The sequence below is a fragment of the Lolium rigidum genome, chromosome 6 (assembly GCF_022539505.1).
Source record: "Lolium rigidum isolate FL_2022 chromosome 6, APGP_CSIRO_Lrig_0.1, whole genome shotgun sequence".
NCBI lineage: Eukaryota > Viridiplantae > Streptophyta > Magnoliopsida > Poales > Poaceae > Lolium > Lolium rigidum.
In genome coordinates this window covers 261,608,686-261,629,821 of record NC_061513.1, presented here as the reverse complement: position 1 = coordinate 261,629,821, position 21,136 = coordinate 261,608,686, and the positions used below count along the sequence as shown (strand labels likewise).

Sequence of the window (21,136 nt, the reverse complement as noted above, 5' to 3'; positions counted from 1 at the left end):
AAATCACTAGCATCACACATAATTTCAAATGGTAAATTCCAATCAGGAGGTTCAACTATAGGAGCAGTTGTTAAGGCTTTCTTTAGGGTTTCAAAAGCTTCCTTACAATCATCATCAAAAACAAAAGGTACATCTTTTTGAAGAAGATTAGTAAGAGGCTTTGAAATCTTGGAGAAATCTTTAATAAACCTCCTATAAAACCCAACATGACCAAGAACCCTACGAATACCTTTAACATCCCTAGGATAGGGCATCTTCTCAATAGCTTCAACTTTAGCTCTATCAACTTCAATACCTCTCTCGGAAATTTTATGTCCCAATACAATTCCTTCATTAACCATAAAGTGGCATTTCTCCCAATTAAGAACAAGGTTAGTTTCTTCACATCTCTCGCAAAACTTTATCAAGGTTTCGCAAGCAACTATCAAAAGAATTCTCATAGACAGAAAAATCATCCATGAATACCTCCACAATACTCTCACAAAAGCCATGAAAAATAGCGGACATGCATCTTTGAAAAGTAGCAGGAGCATTACATAAACCAAAAGGCATACGCCTATAAGCATAAGTTCCATAGGGACAAGTGAAAGTGGTTTTCTCTTGATCTTTAGTTTTAACAAGAATTTGTGAAAACCCGAATAACCATCAAGAAAGCAAAAATGAGTATTTTTAGATAACCTTTCTAACATTTGATCAATAAAAGGCAAAGGGTAATGATCTTTCTTAGTAACCTTATTAACTTTTCGATAATCAATGCACATTCTATAACCTACAACTACTCTTTGAGGTATGAGCTCATCATTATCATTAGGCACAACAGTCATTCCTCCTTTCTTAGGAACACAATGCACAGGACTAACCCATCTACTATCAGCAATAGGATATATAATACCAGCTTCAAGAAGTCTTAATACCTCATTTCTTACCACATCCTTCATCTTAGGAATTAGACGACGCTGAGGTTCAACAACAGGCTTCGCATCATCTTCCATATTAATGGCGTGTTGGCAAATAGAGGGAGAAATCCCCTTCAAATCATCAAGAGTGTAGCCAATAGCACCTCGGTGTTTCTTCAGTATTTCCAATAACCTTTCTTCTTCAAACTCTGAAAGCTTAGAACTAATAATAACAGGATATATTTTCTTATCATCAATATGAGCATATTTAAGATTACCAGGCAATGGTTTTAAATCAAAGACAGGATCTTCCTTTGGTGGTGGTGTTGTACCCAAATCTTCCACCGGGTAAATCATGCTTAAGAATAGGTTGACGAAGGAAAATTTCATCAAGCTCATCTCTTTCTTCCCTAAAAACTTCACTCTCACTATTCTCCAAATGTTGCTGCAAAGGATTACTAGGAGCAAGAGCAATAGATGCACACTTGTTCAACTTTAAAATCACTATTAGGCGGATCAATTTTATAAGGAGTTTTGGTAAATTTAGAGAAGTTAAACTCATAAGATTCACCAGCAAATTTAGTCAAAATTTTCTCTTTCTTGCAATCTATAATAGCTCCACAAGTATTTACAAAAGGTCTACCAAAAATGATAGGACAATATTTACTAGCAGCAGAACCAAGTACCAAAAAGTCAGCAGGATATTTAATCTTACCACATAGAACTTCAACATCTCGAATAATACCAATTGGAGAGATAGTTTCTCTATTAGGCAGCCGAATAACCACATCAATATCTTCAAGTTCATAAGAACCAATTTCGTGCATAATCTCCGTGTAAAGCTCATAAGGAATAGCACTAATACTTGCACCAATATCACATAATCCATAATAACAATGATCACCAATTCTCACAGATAGCATAGGGACACTAGCTTTTCTAGACTTATTAGGATGAGAAACAATATTAGAAGCATCTTCACAGAAAATAATATGACCATCTTCTACATTTTCAGTCACAAGATCTTTAACAATTGCAACAACAGGTTCAACTTTTATTTGTTCTTCAGGTTCTATAGGTTTCTTTTCACTTTTATGAACCGCACTATTTATAACAGAGTACTCTTTCATTTTAGCGGGAAAAGGAGTTTTTTCAATATAAGCTTCAGGAATAACACGATCAACGATTTCAACTACAACACATTTATTTATAGATGAATCAATTTTATCTTTATACGGTTCATGATACTTGTCAAAGTTCTTCTTAGGCAATTCATAATGAGAAGCAAAAGCTTTATAAAGATTTGCAGCAACTTGAGAATCAAGACCATAAGTAGCACTCATATTACGAAATTTATCGAGTATCCATAAAAGCTTCAATGCATTTATAATCATAAATTATACCGATTCTCTATCCTTGTCGTTCTCCCATCCTTCGGTATTTTCTTGGATCCGATTAAGAAGGTCCCTTTTAAACTCTTCCTTGTTGCGTGTAAATGATCCAGAACAAGAAGTATCCAGAAAGGTCTTGTCTTGAAAAGAAAGTCTTGCATAGAAATTATCAATAATAATATTACCAGGAAGCTCATGAATGGGGCATTTGAGCATTAAAGACTTCAATCTCCCCCAAGCTTGGGCAATACTTTCTCCTTCATGAGGCCAAAAATTATATATGCGATTCCGATCTTTGTGAATCTCACTTGGAGGATAGAACTTAGAGTAAAACCGGGGCACAATATCATTCCATTCAAGAGAATCCCCATTATCCAGTAATTTATACCAATGCGCCGCTTTACTAGACAGCGATACAGAGAATAGTTTCTTCCTCACTTCATCCATAGTAATACCTGCACACTTGAATAAACCGCATAATTCATGTAAGAACAGTAAATGATCTCCGGTGGTGGACAGTTCCATCCCCTGTATAACGGTTACCCACTACACGTTCAATAATCTTCATAGGTATTTTGTATGGTATTTCTTCCTTACCTGGCGCCTCATCCACTACCTTTGTAGTAGTAGCAGATTTCCCAAATAAACACTCAAGAGAAGATCCCTCCATAATGAGTTATAGCAACAAAGCGGAAATAAAATCAGCACAAACAAGTAGAAATTTCCCTTACCAATTCCACTTACCAATAGCGCTTCACTCCCGGCAACGGCGCCGGAAAATAGTCTTGATGACCCACAAGTATAGGGGGTGTATCGCAATATCTTCGATAAGTAAGAATGTCGATCCCAACGAGGAGCGAAGGTGTTGACAAGCAGTTTCGATGAAGGATTCACCGTAAATGCTCACGTGACAAGTATTCGGGGGTTTTGATGTAACGAGATGAATAAAGTACGAGTAAATAAAGTGCGAGAGTAACAATTGCAGCAAGTGGCCCAATCCTTTTTAGCACAAAGGACAAGCCGGTTTGTTTACTTATAATGACCAAACGTTCTCGAGGACACACGGGATTTTAGTCTAGTGCTTTCGCTACATACGGCTAATTAATCTTCATTGTTTTGATAAGTGTTGTGTGGGTGAACCTATGCTAATGTACCGCCCTTCCTAGGACTAATACATACTTGTGATTATACCCCTTGCAAGCATCCGCAACTACAAGAAAGTAATTAAGATAAATCTAACCACAACCTTAAACTCCGAGATCATGCGATCCCTCCCGCATCGATATACCAACGGGGCTCGGGTTTCGTCACTCCAAGCAACCCCGCAATTGGCAAACGAGTACAAGATGCATTCCCCTAGGCCCATAAAGGTGAAGTGTCGTGTAGTCGACGTTCACATGACACCACTAGAAGAATGACACCACAACTTAAATATCATAACATTGAATATTACTCAACCATACTTCACTACTAACATTTAGACTTCACCCATGTCCTCAAGAACTAAACGAGCTACTCACGAGACATCATATGGAACATGATCAGAGGTGATATGATAATGAATAACAATCTGAACATAAACCTTGGTTCAACGGTTTCACTCAATAGCATCAATAACAAGTAGAAATCAACACCGGGAGAGTTTCCCCTATCAAACAATCAAGATCAAACCCAAATTTCTACAGCGGTGACGAGGTGCAGCGGTGGAGGCGGCGGTGATGATGATGAAGATGATGGTGATGGTGATGGAGATGATGTCCAGCTCGATGGCGGTGACGATGGCGTCGATTTCCCCCTCCGGGAGGGAATTTCCCCGGCGGATTCCTGCCCGCCGGAGAGCTCTTTTCTCTCTGTTGTTCTCCGCCCGCGCGAGGCGGCCGTGACTCTTCGCGACGTACCCCCTCCGGCTTAGGTTTTCGGGACGAAGGCATACGCGAAGAAAAGGAGGCGAGAGGGGCTGTGGGCCCCCTCCTCACAGGGCGGCGCGGCCGGGGCAAGGCCCGCGCCGGCCCGTGAGGGGGCCCATGGCGGCCCTCCTCGGCTCCCCCTTCCGGCTTCCTTCGTCATCCGGAAAAATAGGAGTTTCCGTGTAATTCCCGTCAATTGCTGATCTTCCGAAATATTGCGTTCTGACGATGCTTTTTCCAGCAGAATCCTGGCTCCGGTGCGCGATCCTCCAATAATCATGAAACATGCAAAATAGATGAAATAACATAAGCATTATCTCCAAATATGAAATATATCAATGAATAACAGCAAATTATGATATAAAATAGTGATGCAAATTGGACGTATCCGCGCCCCGAGCCCGTCCCCGTCCCACAGGGGACGCTCCGGGGACGCCGGACACACCGAAAAGCGAGGCGGGCTCCCACATGTCGGCGACTATTTGCATAAACCGTTGGTTCGCGCCTCTTTTCTCGTCGCTCCTTCCTTCGCGCGCCTCCCACCCCACCGCCGCCGCTGGATTTCCCGGCCGTTTGGGCGTCTGATCTCTGCTGAGAGTCGGCACCGTTGTCGCGGCTGGGGCTCCCGCGGGTCGTGCCGCCGACGCCGCTTCGCCAGCGCGTCCCAGAACGCGCCGTCAAATCCGCCCCACCTCCACGCACAGAAGGTGCTCGACGACTTGCCAGGTAGGCGCGATTGGCCGCTGTTTGTTGCGTCGTCTGCCTCGTTGCAATTTTAACCATTGATTTTGCTTTAGCCATGGACAGCGACGATGAGATGCTTGCCCCTGTCGCCGGAGGACGAGCAAGCCTTCGATGACGACCTGCGGGAGCATTTGCCGATCATCGCGTCCCTCCGAACATGGTTGACGCCGAGGCGGAGAAGAGGAAGAGGCCGTGCCGCGGAGGATCAAGGCCGGGAAGAAGGAAGTCGAAGCCCCGGCGAGAGGATGGAGGGGCATGCCATGCTCGCACAACGACTACTTCGCCGATGATGCAACACATGCCGACAATTTTCGGCGCCGGTACAGGATGAGCAAGGGGCTGTTCATGAATATCCTCCACGGCGTTCGAGAGTTCGACACCTACTTCAAGCTCAAGCTCGACGTTGTAGGCGTTGTCGGGTTCTCGTCCATTCAGAAGTGCACCGTCGCCATGAGGATGCTTGCATACGGAGCACCTGCCGATATACAGGACGACTACCTTCGCATGAGTGAGTCTACTGCCATTGAGTGCATGTACAAGTTTTGCCGAGCTGTGGTGGGAAAGTTTGGCAATACTATTTGAGAGGGCCAACTGAGGAAGAGACTGCAAGGATCATGGCACAAAATGCTGCCAGAGGATTTCCTGGAATGCTTGGAAGCATCGATTGCATGCACTGGGCATGGAAGAACTGCCCGTTTGCTTGGCAAGGTATATACAAAGGGCGTCATGGATATTGCGAGTGTGGTGCTTGAAGCTGTGGCAGATTATGACTCGTGGATTTGGCATTCTTTCTTTGGCATGGCGGGATCACACAATGACATCAACGTGTTGCAGCAGTCTCCGGTGTTCAGCAGACTAGTGGAAGGGCATGCTCCACCATGCAACTATGAGATCAATGGCCACGAATATACCAAAGGCTATTATCTAGCCGATGGTATATATCCAAAATAGGCCACATTTGTCAAAACAATCTCGAATCCATCAGGTCTGAAGAATTCCCACTTTGCTACGCGACAGGGGGCTTGCAGGAAGGATGTCGAGCGGGCATTTGGTGTGCTTCAAGCACAATTTGCCATTGTCCGGTACCCTGCTCTAAGCTAGTCTCACGACCAAATGTGGGAGGTGATGCAGGCTTGTGTGATCATGCACAACATGATCATCGAGGATGACCGCAAAAATCATGCTAGGTCACATGTTGGTCCCTATGAGTGTGAAGGCCCTCTTGCGGAGGTTGATCATGATTTGCCTGCAGATTTTGCTGATTTTCTCGCCATGCACGCAGAGATCCGTGACAGCAATGTTCATGAACAACTTCAAGCTGATCTCGTTGAGCATTTGTGGAGGATCAAAGGAAATACCGTGGCATCTTGATCTAGCATCTAGCCATATTTATTATATTTGTTTACTTGTTTGTTGTAATTTAATTTGAAAACAATCCTCGCAAACATTTTTATTCATATGCTATATTTGATAAATGGTTTTGTGTTAAAAAGTAGTATTTAAAATGTTTGGGGCGGCGTTTGGGGGACGCGGCTAGGGAGCGACGTCCCTCAAAGGCGGTACGAACAAAACACGTCCCCAAACGCTCAATTCAACGCGATTTGGGGACGCTTTGGGGGACGCGGCTGAAGATGCTCTTACATTCCTCCTCAGAGTAAGTTTAATAGTATAGCCAGCTGCTGACTATAAGCCATGTGCTATGTCATTTGTAGCTAACATAGAGCCAACATGTATAATAGTGAGCTATAATCATGTACTACTTTATCAATGGATGGCACATATTTCACTCTCACAAAGTGCCTAGGAGCACGTGCTAGAGGTGCCTCTTGCATGAGAGCCCACTCCTCTTCTCTCTCCTCCTCTCTCTCCTCCAACTAAGCATGAATATATTATTTTAACCCTTATAGCCAGCTGACTAGGACTTATTATACTTGCTCTCAGCATGCTTCGACGCCTCCTCCTCCGCTAGCTCCTCGCGTTCAACGTCGGTGTCGAACGGCGCATTGATCGCCGCAAACTCCACCATGTCATGGAACTCGGGCTCGGGCTGCGAAGGACGGCTTTAAGGAATGCGACGGAAGATAGTCTAATATTTAATTATCGCCCCACGTATTGTTACGTCCATGCAATACTAATTGCTAGAGAGGTGCTACGAAATGAATGAAGTTCAATGTACTGAAAAAGATACGAAACGAATGACAAGTTCTTCTTTCTTTTTGCGATAATAATGACAACTTCTTCTTGACCACTATTGTTTTTTTGGAGACAGGCCAAAACAAAGACGTTTTAGCGACCATTGTTGCCTTAATTTCTTCTTGGCCCACAAGTCTACGAAGCTAGGTGAACGTGTGTACGCTAGGAACATCTCCCGTCTTTCGAAATGTCCCCAAAAAAGGATTTGGGATGCATTGGACGTTTGACCGTCTCTAGCCACGCGCCCAATAACTTTTTTCGGTCCGGCACGGTTTAATACGGTGTTCGACGCCTCGTGCATATTCCCGCTACAGTTTAATACGGTGTTCGGCGCCTCGAGCATATTCCCGCTACACAAGAAACGCTTCAGAGGCACTGAACTAGACGAAAACCCACGCCGTGAGTAGCAGGCCCGATTCATCAACCACACAGAGAACCGAAGTGTTGCAGCTTTGCCTTAATAGCGACGGCGGTTTCCAGGGCGGTGCGGGTGAGACGTCCCGTCGGCGCCGTGCCACCTCCACGTGTCAGGTTCGTGCGCCTTCTCCACCGCTTCCCGTGCTTTCTCCCGACCTTACTTCTAGTGAACCTTCATCTTGTTTTTAAAATCTTCAGAATTCGTCACTTCCTCACGCGAATACCTTTACCCTCTAGACCTATAACATCAAGTAAGAGCTTGATACTGCAACATGCATTTGCATATCAAAATCAAACTTCATGTATGGATCTAATCAATCAATGAAAATCCAATAAAATCCAAGAAGTTGTGGGAAATTACCACAATACTTCAAAGTAAGGACCAATCAAAACTCACTTTTATGGACGGCATCAAAGTAAGGCCCCTTATGTTGTCACAACGTACACGGTAATGCTTTATGGACGGCATCAAAAGGTTAAGGCACGAGTACTCGAAATGGCTCACATATGTCGTGCGAATAAATCATCACCGAGGCGTATTTGTTAGGGACAACGGGATACAACTTTTTTTTAAGTAGAGAAGTATATCGTGGGTTCATTTCTCAAAAATTAAGGGTTAAACTGCAAAGATGTGAGAACTTAGATCTGTCCGGTTGGACAACGACCAAATTTCGGTAAAAAATTAGGCCACTGATGTAGCTGCCCTACGTGACTACTTGCAGTGTACTCGTACAAATTAACACCATCACGGAGGACGAGACAGCGTGTTGAAGGTTAAAAGAAACGGATAACCCAAAAAATTGCATAGCACACCATATCGGTGTGATATTTTCATGACAAGCTTTAAACCGATCTCAGCATTAGGCTTGCATGCGTTTAACAATTATATATCGTTTGTTGGTTTGAGTTGCTCATCAAGCGTATCGCTCGATGCAGGCAAGCTCAAGACAGAAGCTTATAAACCACTCCGGTTTCTCTTCGTCGAGCGATGTGGGACTAAAACGCGGAGTGGCACCGGATCCGTGTCGAGTGTAACCCGGTATGGGCCTCGCTAAGGAAGGCCGTTATTGAAAGGAAGAGAAATGGTAAGCGACAGGCAGCCCGTTACGGCCCGTACTGGACGCTCGGCTGAGCAATAATCAACGGGCTGTTCTTAAAAAGGTATTAACAACCGTGAGCCCGTGGTGGATGGAAGCCTGCTTGCCTTTTTTTTCTCTGGTATAAGACCATAACTCAGAAACATAACGTAGCCTGACGAAACAGTAGTGAAAAATCTTGAAACCCGATAATGTTCGACAAAAAAACTTTGCTCAAATCTCCGGGTCATTGCTGATGGTGGATCCTTTGGTTGAGAAAACACATGGACCGTCAAGATTAGCTGATACCGCTTCGGTGTTGGGCATAGCGGGCCGTGCGGGAGACAGTTATACGGTATTTTGTATTTATACGTGGATGACGCGTCGAGCAACGTGGCAAGGGAGCGGAAGCGTCGATGACGTGTAAAGCTACGTGGCGAGGGAGCGGAGGGGTCGGCGCATATAAAAGCTTCTTCTCGCACGGCCGCATCCATTTCCCCCCCTTCCCCACCTCTCCGAAAATCTCTCCGCCAAAAAACCCCCTCTCCCTCTCCCTCACTCCGTCGGTAGTGTAGGTTTTCGCCTCGCCGATCGAGTAGATTCGGCGGCGATGGAACCTGGGGGCGGAGCAGTTGGCATGGACGATGTGAAGAAGGTGGCTGTCGTCGATGTTGCTGCATCGGAGGAGGCGGTTGGAGGCGAAGGCGGTGGTGGAGAGTCCACCATGACCGCGGTCGCTGCGAGGTCCACCGTCGTTGATGCCTCCGTCGTTGGCGTAGCCGTCATCGGTTCGTTCGTCGTCGGCCCGGTCATCGCAGCACAGGCAGATCTGGAGGCGGTTGAATCTGCTACAGGGGGAGGCAAAGGCCGTGGTGGATCTGGTCGTGAAGCAGACGTCCGGCGAGGTCTCGGAGGTGAAGCCAGACATGCTGAAGGAGGTAACGGTTATGTCCGATTTTATTTGCTTTGGATTAGTATAGTGTAGGGCTTTATTTGTTTTGCATTAGTGCATGTGATGTTCGATTGATTCACTGGAAAAGATTAGGTTTGATCTGACCTGGCTTTGTAGTTATTGTTTGTATTTGATTTGGATTAATACACTATACGGTTTTATTTGTTTTGCATTAGGACATGTTCTGTTTGATTGATTCACTTGAAAGATTACAACAATGTGGTTCGATTATTGATTTATTAAGGTTGTAATATATGCCTGTGAGTGCAATTAATAAAATTAGGGAAGTATAGATGTCATAAATATAAGTTGACAGTATATGTAGTAGTCATTAAAAGAAGAGTGAATAATGTTTTGATGTATAAGAATGTGATACAGTGTTATTAGCAAATGATCTGGTAGTATTTGTAGGTCATCTTTGAATAATTGTTTTGGCAAATTGTGCATAGTTAACAAGGATACATGGTTTAGGTAGTTTGTATACATAGTTGTGGAAGAAAACCTGGTCGGGTTTGTAGTTTTCATTTGTTGTCTGTTTTTGAGCATGTTTTTAAATAGTTGAGGTTGGTATGAATGTAAATAGCTGTAGGTAGCAGGTTATGATCATCTATTTTTCCATTGAAGGATTTCTATTGTTCAGTCTATGCATTTTGTGTATGTGTTCTAGCCATTGAAATGAATAAGAATGGAATGTGGTGGCTTGTAGTTGGTATCCAGTTGCATACCACGTCGATCTCCGCGTCGAAGGCGGCGCATCCGATTGGCGGCGGCGGGATCGGGACACCCCCCGCGCTCAGGTGCCAGCCTCCGGGCGCGCGGAAGTCCGGCGGCGCGGGTAGCCCGCCACGTGCAGCAACCTCCCCTCCCATTGGTGGAGAGAACGTCGGCCGAAGCTGTTGTTCGCCGCGCCATCGCTGAAGCCCGTCATTGTTCGCTCGAGGAGATTGGGGAGAGAGGTGGTGAATAGAGAGACAGGGTGGTGAATGCGTCCAGACGCGGCAATTCCGCGATAAATAGAGGGCGCTACGCGTGAAACCGAGGCGACGGCATTAACTCGCCGCGTGGAAGCTACGCGTCCGTGAAGACTGACCGGCGGCAGGTTTTTACAGCGCGTGGAAGACGATGCATTAGGACGGCGATCGGCCTTTCTCGTCGACAAGTCGGGGCCACCAGCCGCGCGGGAAGTTTTCTCGACGTTTCCCGCGCTTTCTTTTCCTCCGGACTCCCCGAGCGCTCCCCGGGAGGCCGGGGATGACCTGAGCTTCCCAGATGGATGAAAGCACAAATCCAGATAAAAACGAGAATCCAGGGACGCGATTGGACCTTTTCGTTCATCCGAATGAAAAAAAAAGGGTTCTGTGGGCCTTTCGGGGAGACAGCTGGAGATGCTCTTAGGGACACAGGGATATAACTTTTTTGTTTTTTAAGTAGAGAAGTATAATGTGGGTTGATTTCTCAAAAATTAAGGGCTAAACTGCAAAGATGTTCGACAAATCCGAAAAACTTTGCTCAAATCTCCGGGTCACTGCTGACGGTGGATCCATAGTGTGCAGGGTAGAAAAACCACTTGGCCACTAAATTTATACTCGTTTATTTGAACAGGGAGAACAGCTAGTATGACATTAACAATTTAACTGAACAGTAGTACAAACATCAGAAAAGGTGTCAAATATCCAAGTCTTCATCTTACATAGGTTCGTGGCAACACAGCAAATCCTACTAGCTCTACCGTGTGTTCTCAAACCCTGCACAGCGCACGCGCTTATTACTTTCCCATTACTATAACAACCTGCTATCTTCTGGAACATGTTCTGAATAACCAAAACCAACAAACTGAACATGAGGAGAAGCGCTGTGGGCTGTGGCAGCCTATGTGGTGAGGATGGGGGGAAGGTAGTCCGACTTGGCGCCGAGGATGCGGGCGCGGGTGTCGGGGAAGAACTCCATCCCGGGGAGCTCCGTCACCGCGCCCTCGTTGGTGACCCCGATGGGGTAGCTCAGGAGGTGGCCGGGGAGGTCCTGCTCCAGGTCGTCGCTGGAGTATATGTCCCAGTACCTCTCCGCGATCTTGTTCACCTTCTGGATGCACTCAGGGCTCTCTGGGTGCTGGAACAAGTCGTCCAGCATGCCCAGGTGCTCGTACCACAGCGCCATCCGGAAGCCATGGATCTGGCCACGGGCAGGCTGCCTGGTTGCCAGGTGGTATGGCTGGAAGGCACCCATGGCGATCTCGGAGTCACGGGCACCATCCATGGACCTCTGGTTGATGTTGGCAGACCCGATGATGATGTACTCATCGTCAACTGAAAATACAAGAAAGTGAAGTTACTAGCTTGACCAATGACTGGATTAACAACCGCAAAAGGGAACAATACAATCAGTTGTACAATCATTAACAAAACCAGCGACAGTTTATCTCGATCCCATTTTAAGAAATGAATCAAGAGAAAGCAAAACAGCTCGTAATAAAGTATATGAGTGTACTTATAGATATTTGTTTCTTTCTGATTTTAAAAAAATCGATTGTATCTGATCTTTAATGGAAGGATCCTGCCTCCAAGTCGCTATGAGTGTTTTGAATGAATAAACTGTGTATAGATGAACAGATGCAAATACTAAACAATGCACCGCTCAAAACATGCTTTAGAGAACAAAATCATGCGATCCATTCAAAACCTTGATACAGGAATATAATGCAGCAGAAGGATTAAACAGAATGGAGTACCTATCATCATTTTGGTATGAACGTAGATCATGAACCTCCTAGCCTCATGGGCACGGATGTAATCGGTGTCAGGTTCTGGTTGCTCCTGAGGTTCATATTCCCCTTCCTGCTTCACCTCACGGTTACCCAAGCAGAAGAACGTGAGATAATCCTTGGGGTTTGCTTCAATTCCCTTTGCTTGGAGAGCCTGTGTGATGTCGGTGTACATCATCTCCATCGTTCTCCTCTGCCAGTCCAGAATTGCCTGTACAGATGCGCTCTCTGGCATACCCTCAGGCCACATTGGCACCACCACATAAACAGTAAACGGTTCCCCAGCTTCAATCTTACTGACAATCTTCAGCGAAAGCTCCTTAGGGATCACATGCAGAGCACCAATATCTTCAGGCTTGATATCATCAGCTTTCCAGCCATAGGAACTTCCAAGGAAGTATTGGTTCTCAATGTAGATGAAGTTCTTTGCCCGCCGGATGGCATTTATGTATGCATCCTGGATGCTCCTGTCAATGATTTGATCCTTTCCACTTACAAGCCCAGCTCTTGCAGCATCCTCAGGAGCATCAGGGAAGCCAAATGCAGCACCACCATCAATAGATCTGAAGAGCTGAACATTCCATCCATCTCTGTCCTCTGGGAACATGACAGGAGAAGGGGGGATAATTATGTCAGCAAGATCCCTGATCTGCACGAGAACATCTTTGCCACCCTGCTTTCTCCATCTCTGCTCGAAATTGTACAAAACATCCCAAGCAATTGGCCCTTCCAGCCGCGAATGAATATCATGCCATGGCTCTCTCGGGCCACCCTTGGTGATGGATGCAGTCGCAAAGTTTGGCTGATGGAAGTCATCATGGTGGACAGTGTCAAGTGTCCTAAACAAGGAATGGTACTGAGTGTCATATCTTCCGTCGCATAGGTCAATGCCACCAACGAAGCTGACTATCCTCCTTTGCTCAGAGCCCTGGTTTGGCATTTCACTGTCAACGACCACTATCTTCTGATGGTGAGTGAACATAGTTGAGATCTGCAGATCCTGAACAATGCTGCCTGAATCATCAGGGTTACGAGGGCACAGAACGCAGTTCACCTCGGTGTCCCTGAAGAAATTTGCAGTGTCCTCATCATGGGTGGCCATCAAGCCATCTCTCTTGAGCAAGCCAACAGAGGTCCTATCATCCCACACTAGCATAAGGACCCGCACACCCTCGCTAGCCTTCTTCTTGAGCAACTCTCCGAGGGTGACATCTCCTCCAGGTTTCGGGCGATTGGTGTCCCTAATCAAGGTGATTGTAGTGTTGACAGACCAGCCAGTGATGTAGATCAGATGCTGAGCATTGGTAATGGCATCAAAGATATCCTCCCAGCATCTGTGAGGCTCATAGTTCTTGCCATCCGCAAGTGGAATCTTGGGAATGAAGTTGTCCGGGACATGAGCATCCTGGTACAGCCTAACATTACACCCTTGCCTCTGCGAGAAGAAGGTGTAAGGAACACCGGGGTACTTGGCACTCCGGACACCTCTGGCCCAATTGCGGTCCTTGGTGGCCTCAAAGAACTGAAGCTTCACGTGGATCTTGCTCTCACCGATAGGCTGCCGATCGGTGTCGCAGACCTCAAGCCACCTATCGATCTCCTCACCAGCCAGAAGCTCGCTGACAGGTAGGTACGCCCTCCCAATGAGCGCCGCCCCGATAGCGTTGTCGGCCTTGACGGTGAAGATGACATCGGCAGCAAGGTGCGCACAGTAGATGTGGAATGACTCGTACCAGCGAGGGCTCACTGCCTCGTTAGCCAACATCCTTGTACGGCCAACGCGAGCCTTCTCCAGATCAATGGTGGCGTATAGCTTGGAGGCGCCTTTGCCGACACCGACGGTGTCTTCGAGCCCCTCCACGATCTGTCAAGATAAGCTCGACGTGTCAGAAAAAGGAAGAGTCGTATTGTATACATGGTTACAAAGCAAACATTACATACATCAGACTGTGGATTCAGACTAGCAGTTCAGTCAATGAATAAGCAGCATGATCAGGCAAACCTTTAAATTAGTGTGGAACTATGAATGAAATACAGTAGGCGCAGGGCATGGTCAAACTTGAGCAGTTACGCTGGACAAAAAAATGCAGCAACCCTCTTATATTTCCAGGTGTACCATCCGTCTGTTTTTCTTATACTAGTTGTAGTGCTTACCACAGATGTACTAGTAGTATTCTGTTTACTGTAGATGTCAAGGTAAGCTCGACGTGCGAGAACAGAAAGAGGCATATCGTGGGCATGGTTTAGAGCGCACACATTACATACTGCAAACTGCGGATTCAGACCAGCAGTTGAGTCAATGAATATGCGATCATGATCAGGCCTGCCTTTGGATTAGTGGAGGACTGTGAACCGTGCTAGGCACATGGCATGGGCAAACTTTAGCGGTTACCCTGGATATAAAAGATATGCGGAGATTCTCGTTCTTATATCCTCACCTTTTTACTAGTACTTTTTTTACCACTAATACTTATCAGAAATTTACCATGTGCTACTAATACTTATGATGGGTTTACAGTAGATTTAGACCAGGTTAGGCGGTGTTAGGCTGGACCGATCTGGCACGGAAAGAGAATAGTAGGAACACAAGAAGAAAATGGAGTGTAACCACCGTACCTTGCGGAGGAACTTCGGGGCGGCGGCGCTGGCACGGCCGGTGGAGAGCGCCTGGGCCTCGAAGATGGTGACGTGGAGGTTGCCATGGAGCAAGATCTGAGCCATGGCGGCCGCGCGCGCTCCCGCGAGCTAGCTGCTCAGTCAACCTGCCCGCGCAACAGAAACAGGCAGCAATTTAGCTTTAGGTACAAACACGGAAAGGGGACAGGGAAAAGCGCGCGAATCACGGCCACCGGCGGACCCAGAGCGCGCGCGGAAGCAACGCCCCGTCAAGAACTAGCTCGGCACGGACTAGGCCGCCATAGCCGCCGCCGCCGCCGGCCGCCAGCAGCAGCGCAGAGAGAGCAGCGGCAACGAAAGGGAGCAGAAACGCACGCACCGACAGGACAGCAGCAAGCAAGAAACGGAAGCGGCGGATCTGGCCGGCACTAGCACTGAGCTAAAGCGGCGAGCGAGCGAGCTAGAGGGAGAGGGTGGCCGGGGCCGGGGATGGCGATGGGCTCACCAGTTACGACCACCGCCGGCCGAGGAGTCTGGGAGAAGGGAGAGGGGAGACGAACGGGAGGGGAGGGGAGATCCGATCCGATCCCGATCGAGCGGTGATATAGAACTGGAGCTGTAGAGTCTTTACAGGACGGCGACGCGGCGAGTTTTCTACTTGCCTTGTCTAGCGGCACGCACGCGGTGTGCACGTCACGGGGGAAGCGGCAGCGATCGGGGCCGGTTTCCCCGCCTACGCGTCGTCACCGCGGATCTCGAGAAGAAGGAAAACTTGATTGAACTAGTAAGTATGCACGTGCACGCACGTTTCAAATCATGTCCATAATATATACGCTGAAATTATTCTGCAATGAAATCAACGTATGACATGTTGTAGTAGCTCGAACATGCAATCCTATACTTATATACAAACAAAATCTTCTGACATTTTTAGTATTCAATTATACTTAGATTTTTAGGCAACACATTATCTTATTGGATGCTAGATAAACCTAATTTTATTTTCTCTTCTCCCATTCTTTGTTCCCCCATTCTGGATGAGGTTGCTCATTGATACTTGTGTATCGGCATGATGCTTCTTCATAGAAGAAAGTTCTATCTCAGTGCTTCATGCTAAACCGCCTCCCTTGGCATTAGGAAGAATACAATTAATTCAACACCACTTGAATGGAACATTAACCACAAGGAACATCACAAACAGATTTTCACTACATATAGGGCATAATCCAAACCAACAGATCTTCCAATTTCATAATAAGGAATACCCAAAGGCATAGTGGAACACCTATTAGACAAAATTATGTGAAATGAGGATATACAAAACATAGTTCAGATCCTGATGAAGTAAGAACACAGAAAGAAGTATTTTATCACACTACATTGATGACATGACATCTATCGCCAATCAATCACATTTTTTCTGGCAAAAAACAAGTGGAATGAGAATAATCTACATGTTTGTGGGTGCATATGCATAAAGTGTCACATCTATGTCCTCCACGCGGCAAATAAACAACGTTAAGCAGTAAGAAAGTACTAACCATTGTGATTGGGCATCATCCTATTTTATTAAAGCCATCTGTTTTAAAATATAAGATGGTAGTCTAAAAAATTAAATTCAAGACTGTTCATTAATGCAATTTTAACACATCAGATTTGCCAACCGAGTAATATCTACATATGGAGACATGAAGAATTTTAGCAATCGACAAAAATAAAGATATTGGATAGTGAAAAAATCACTTACAATAGTTAAATGCTTCCGCTAGTATCTGTTCAGGTAAAGGGGGGACACATTTTTGCACTGTTACCTTTGTATCTCAAGAGCGGACTACTTTTTTCGCATTGGAGCAATGACGTAAACAACCATAAAGAATCACTTGGATTTGGATCCAAATAAATTTCTTCCGTTCCCGAAAAGAAACATACTTCTTTCGAAGTGCAAAACTACCTTTTCGCAGGATGGTCACCTTCTGTTGTATTAATATGTGGAAAATGAAGCAACTTTAGTTAGCATGGAAAGGTGAAATGGTGAACTTGATGGACAACCTAAATAGAGTTCCATACCTCTATCGAACACCCAAAGCAGGGCCATACATGATAGTCTGTTGTAAGGGAACATTACTTAAGATGAGCTAACATCAACATACTGGTGGTTACATAGTAGTTAAATATATACAGCATCACGAATATGATTTGGTCAGTGCTGGTGGCCGCCTTCTAGTTACTGATACATAGGCAATCACCTGTTAAATGTAAATTCGAAGAGGAGTGATCAGATGCAGTTTAACATCAACATAGGTAAATATAAACAGCAGCACGAATAAGACAAGGAAATTGCTCCAATTAAAGAATCAAGAACAATATATTTTAATGGTCCATCAGAATGTTTTCCCTATCTGTGTTTCGAAAGCAAAAGGAGGATCAAATTGATGGCCGAATTATATTTAGAGAAGACATTAAAATAATTGTAAAATTGAGAGAAACTGCTAAGGCATATTATCTCTGGACTTGCTATTTCATTAGGAATGTCTCAAGAACTAAGACTGATTTCGTCATTCGCAATCGTTGCTCCTCAAGTTCTGCAATCACTGCTCTTCAAGTTCTGCAATCGCTGCTCCTCAAGTTCTCCCGTCTTAGTCGTAGAAGCCTAGGCTCTATTTCACATCATGAACTCGAATATGTTTCAGTGTTGTATTCTACCCTTTCTTCTAAGATATGAATGTGATAAAGAGAAGTAAACTTACGGGAAAAAGATTCGTGATTATCCCTAAATGCTTCATTTTCCCATTTTCTCCATGTATGGACCTACCGCCATCCAAAGAGCAAACGCAGATATTTAGTACTTCGTAATTCATGATTATGAGATGCAGAAAGGAAGCATCATTTGGCATGCATGCCTGATAAAATAAAGACGAAGGTGGAACCGTGGAACACAGATAATAAACATGATAAAGGGCAAAAACCTTGAGCATAGCAAGCACCGTCGTCAAATTTCTTAAGCTCTTCATAGAAGGGATGTATCTGAACCAACATACCAGTAAGAAATGTAGTAATCAGGAAACGCACGTTTGGCTAAATTGAGTAATGGGTAAGGTATATATCTTATCTCCGTCTAGCTGTGAAGTGAGCACATATGAAACCATTAGATGGCTGGGTCACGGACTATTAATTTCAAAATAGCGAAAGTGATGATAGGTAGATTATCCTTAAAGGTTGTGAACCGAGATCTTAGCATGTTGGACTATAGCGATTGCACAAGAAAAATAGAATATGAAGGGTGACCAAAGTGCAGGCTAACCTTGCTCCTGAAGGCGGGCTCCTTAGCTGTGGGGGCAACGGCTGTAGAGGCGGGCGAAGCGAGATCGGCGAGTGGAACAGCGGAGGCAATCAGGCCGACGCCTACGCGCGAGGATGGTGCGGCGGCGGATCATGCCGACATCATATTGAGCATGCTCTGGTGGGAGCGCGCCAGGCCGATGAGAAGCACGGCGAGCCGGTAAGGAGCGCCGCCGACCGTCCCGCCGGCGAGGCGTCGTAGCTGGCCGAATGGTGCGGGAGAGGTGCCGGGAGCATGGCTGGGAGAGCGGCGGCGACAGCCAGCGACGAAGAGGAGATTGCAGAAGTGAAAGAGGCAAAAGAGAGAACCGTCAGGAGCGGTATGTTTGGGTGGGACGAATGGATTATTTTCTCTGAGGCAGAGGAAATTACGGACGCGTCTATGCAACGTGAGCGGGTCACAGGGCGCGTGATTTAGGGAGGGGAGAACAACTGATTGTGGATCATAGGATACATGTAGATGAACGGTTCAGATTTAATTTTCCTACGGCACTTCGTGCCTTTATAAGTAGTATAGATATAGATTAAGAATGGGATTGGAATTGGGACCTAGCGCTATCCGGAACGGAAGTGCGTCGCCACCATGGAGTTAGAGCATCTCCACTCGTCCCCCCGACGAGGCCCCCGGCGAGCGTTTTTTCCATCCGGACGGCGTAATTCGGCCCAGTCGCGCCCCTGGTTCCTCGTTTTCGTCCGGATTTGGGCCTAAATCCATCCGGCGATCCCACGCCATCCCGGCCCCCCGGGAGCGCTCGGGGACTCCGGACGAGTGAAAAGCGGGCGTGGCCCCAACTTGTCGGCGACAATGGCCTCCGATCTACGGCAAAACCCTCGTCTTCCCGATCTACGCGCAAAACCCTCGTCTTCCCGATCTACGGCAATACCCTCGTCGAACGAAAGCTTTGAACTCTCAAGTGGTGCAACATAGATAGATTATATATATATTTCGAATATAATTCGAATAAACATAAAAATTACATATAAAAACTTTAAAACTAAACTACTTCTTCTTCTTCTTAGAAGGCCCCGCCTCATCGTCGTCGCGGCGACGCTTCCGGCTCGTCACCTCCTCGTCGGAGGAAGTTGAGTCCTCCTCGTCGTCGTCCTCATCGGCCTCTTCGTCCTCCTCCTCCTCGCTCCTCCTCCTCGCTCCTCGCTCCTCCTCCTCTTCCTCGGCCTCTTCCTCGGCCTGCTCCTCGGCCTCGCTCCACGGCCTCTTCGTCCTCCTCCTCGTCGTCCCACTCGTCCTCGCTGGCCGGCGGGGGGAATCGTCGCTGCTCGGACGATGCAGCTCGGATCCCACCAATGGCGCCATCCGGGCGGCTTCCCTCGCTGTCGGTGTCCGATGGCCAAGAGATATCGTTCATGGTTGACGGAGGATGGTGACGAGAGAACAGATGAATGGCTCAGCCCGTCGAAAACCGTTTATGTAGGTCTCTCGACGAAAGAGAGCGCCGGTTGCTCTTCCGCGGAGTTCGTGCTCCATTACGGCGGTTCTCGCATCGAGGCCACTTCGACCGTTCCCGACGAGTCGTTTCGGCTCTCCGATCCATTTCGCGACGGTTCAATGCGGCGAGGGAACTCCGACGATTGCCCTTCCCGGTGGATCGCGCCGTCGCTATGCACGCGGTGGGTGCGCGTCCATGGGCTCGCGGCTGGAAAAATGGGCCTCCCCAGGCCAAAAACTACATCCATCCGGCGCTAAATTTCGCCGGATTTGGGCGTGGGGAGCCCAAACGAGTGGGGATGCTCTTAGAGCATCTCCAGTCGCGTCGCCCAAAGCGTCCCCCAAAGGGATTTGGGGCGCGTTGGACCAAAAATGCGTTCCAGTCGCGTCCTCAAAATCTCTTTTTTGTCCGGCGCGCCTCTATACGGTGTCCGGCGCCTCGAGCCCGTCCCCGTCCCACAGGAGACGCACCGGGGACGCCGGACACAACGAAAAGCGAGGCGGGGAGTGGCGGGGCCGACCCGTCAGCGGCACAATTAATTTAAACCTAACCGTCGCCTACCTCGCGACGGAAGTTATTGGCGCGCAGCGACGGTGCAGTTCCCGCAGAGGGCGCAGCGCGCCTAGCTCTGTGTGCCAGCGTTAATGAGCGCCCGCTCCTCCGCCTCCCTCCGGCCTATAAAAAGGGGCGCCTCTCATCGTCCCTCTCACACACAAACCCTAGCGCCTCTCTCCCAAACCCTAGCCGCCACCATCTCTCAACAAGACTCGACGCTATGTCTGGTAGAGGCGGAGGCCGACCTCGCGGCCGCGGCCGTGGTCGTGGTCGTGGCCGCGGCATAGCTGAACGCTCTCCGCGCCTCCCACGCCGTCGTCTTCATCGTCGGAGATGGACGTGGAGCCGGACGTCCTGTTCGAGTTCGTCCACGTCCTCAAGGGCGACCCGCGCGGCATCCAGAGGCTGCCGGACTCCTTCGCCGAGTACGTCGGCGGCGTACGCCCGCGCAAGATGCATCCGCGGGAGCATTCGTGCGGCTACCGCCGGCGGATCGTCGACGCGATCTACGACGCGCGCGGCAAGATGTACCTCAACATCGGCCGGGAGAAGTTCGCGCGCCACCACAGCCTCGAAGCCGGCTTCATCCTCGTGTTCTCCTACTTCGGCAACGGGGACATGAGCGTCAAGGTCTTCGACGAGAGGCGCCGCCTCCGGGACTACCACGGCGACAGGGACTCCCACGACGACAACGACCGACGAGGAGGACGACCGAGTGTTGTTTCTTCGTAGCGAATACGTGCACGGAGGTTTCTCGCTCGTTCGCCTCATCGGTAGAACCAACAAGGACACCATCCTCCCGCTGGATTTTCCGAGCTTAGGTGACTGGGTGTGCTCCTCGAGT

The 21,136-nt window shown here is 47.5% G+C and overlaps 1 protein-coding gene and 1 long non-coding RNA gene across 3 annotated transcripts; both read right to left on the bottom strand.

Annotated features, from left to right (window-relative positions):
• Positions 1-11,422: 11,422 nt before the first annotated feature.
• LOC124661643 (phospholipase D alpha 1-like) lies at positions 11,423-15,579 on the bottom strand. Of its 2 annotated transcripts, none has more exons than XM_047199515.1 (4): positions 15,456-15,579; positions 14,951-15,096; positions 12,302-14,198; positions 11,423-11,879 (listed from the first exon to the last, which is right to left on the bottom strand). In XM_047199515.1, exons 2-4 carry the CDS (start codon positions 15,053-15,055, stop codon positions 11,446-11,448), a joined length of 2,436 nt encoding a protein of 811 aa, XP_047055471.1. In that variant the 5' UTR covers positions 15,056-15,096; positions 15,456-15,579; the 3' UTR covers positions 11,423-11,445. The 2 variants fall into 2 exon arrangements, with proteins under 2 accessions (XP_047055471.1, XP_047055473.1); XM_047199517.1 differs by having other exon boundaries at positions 14,951-15,100; positions 15,456-15,570.
• Positions 15,580-15,809: 230 nt separating this feature from the next.
• On the bottom strand, positions 15,810-18,310 carry LOC124667504. The gene is made up of 4 exons (XR_006991314.1): positions 17,917-18,310; positions 17,698-17,758; positions 17,018-17,196; positions 15,810-16,923 (listed from the first exon to the last, which is right to left on the bottom strand). It is a non-coding gene; the product is annotated as an uncharacterized LOC124667504 (long non-coding RNA).
• Positions 18,311-21,136: the final 2,826 nt, after the last annotated feature.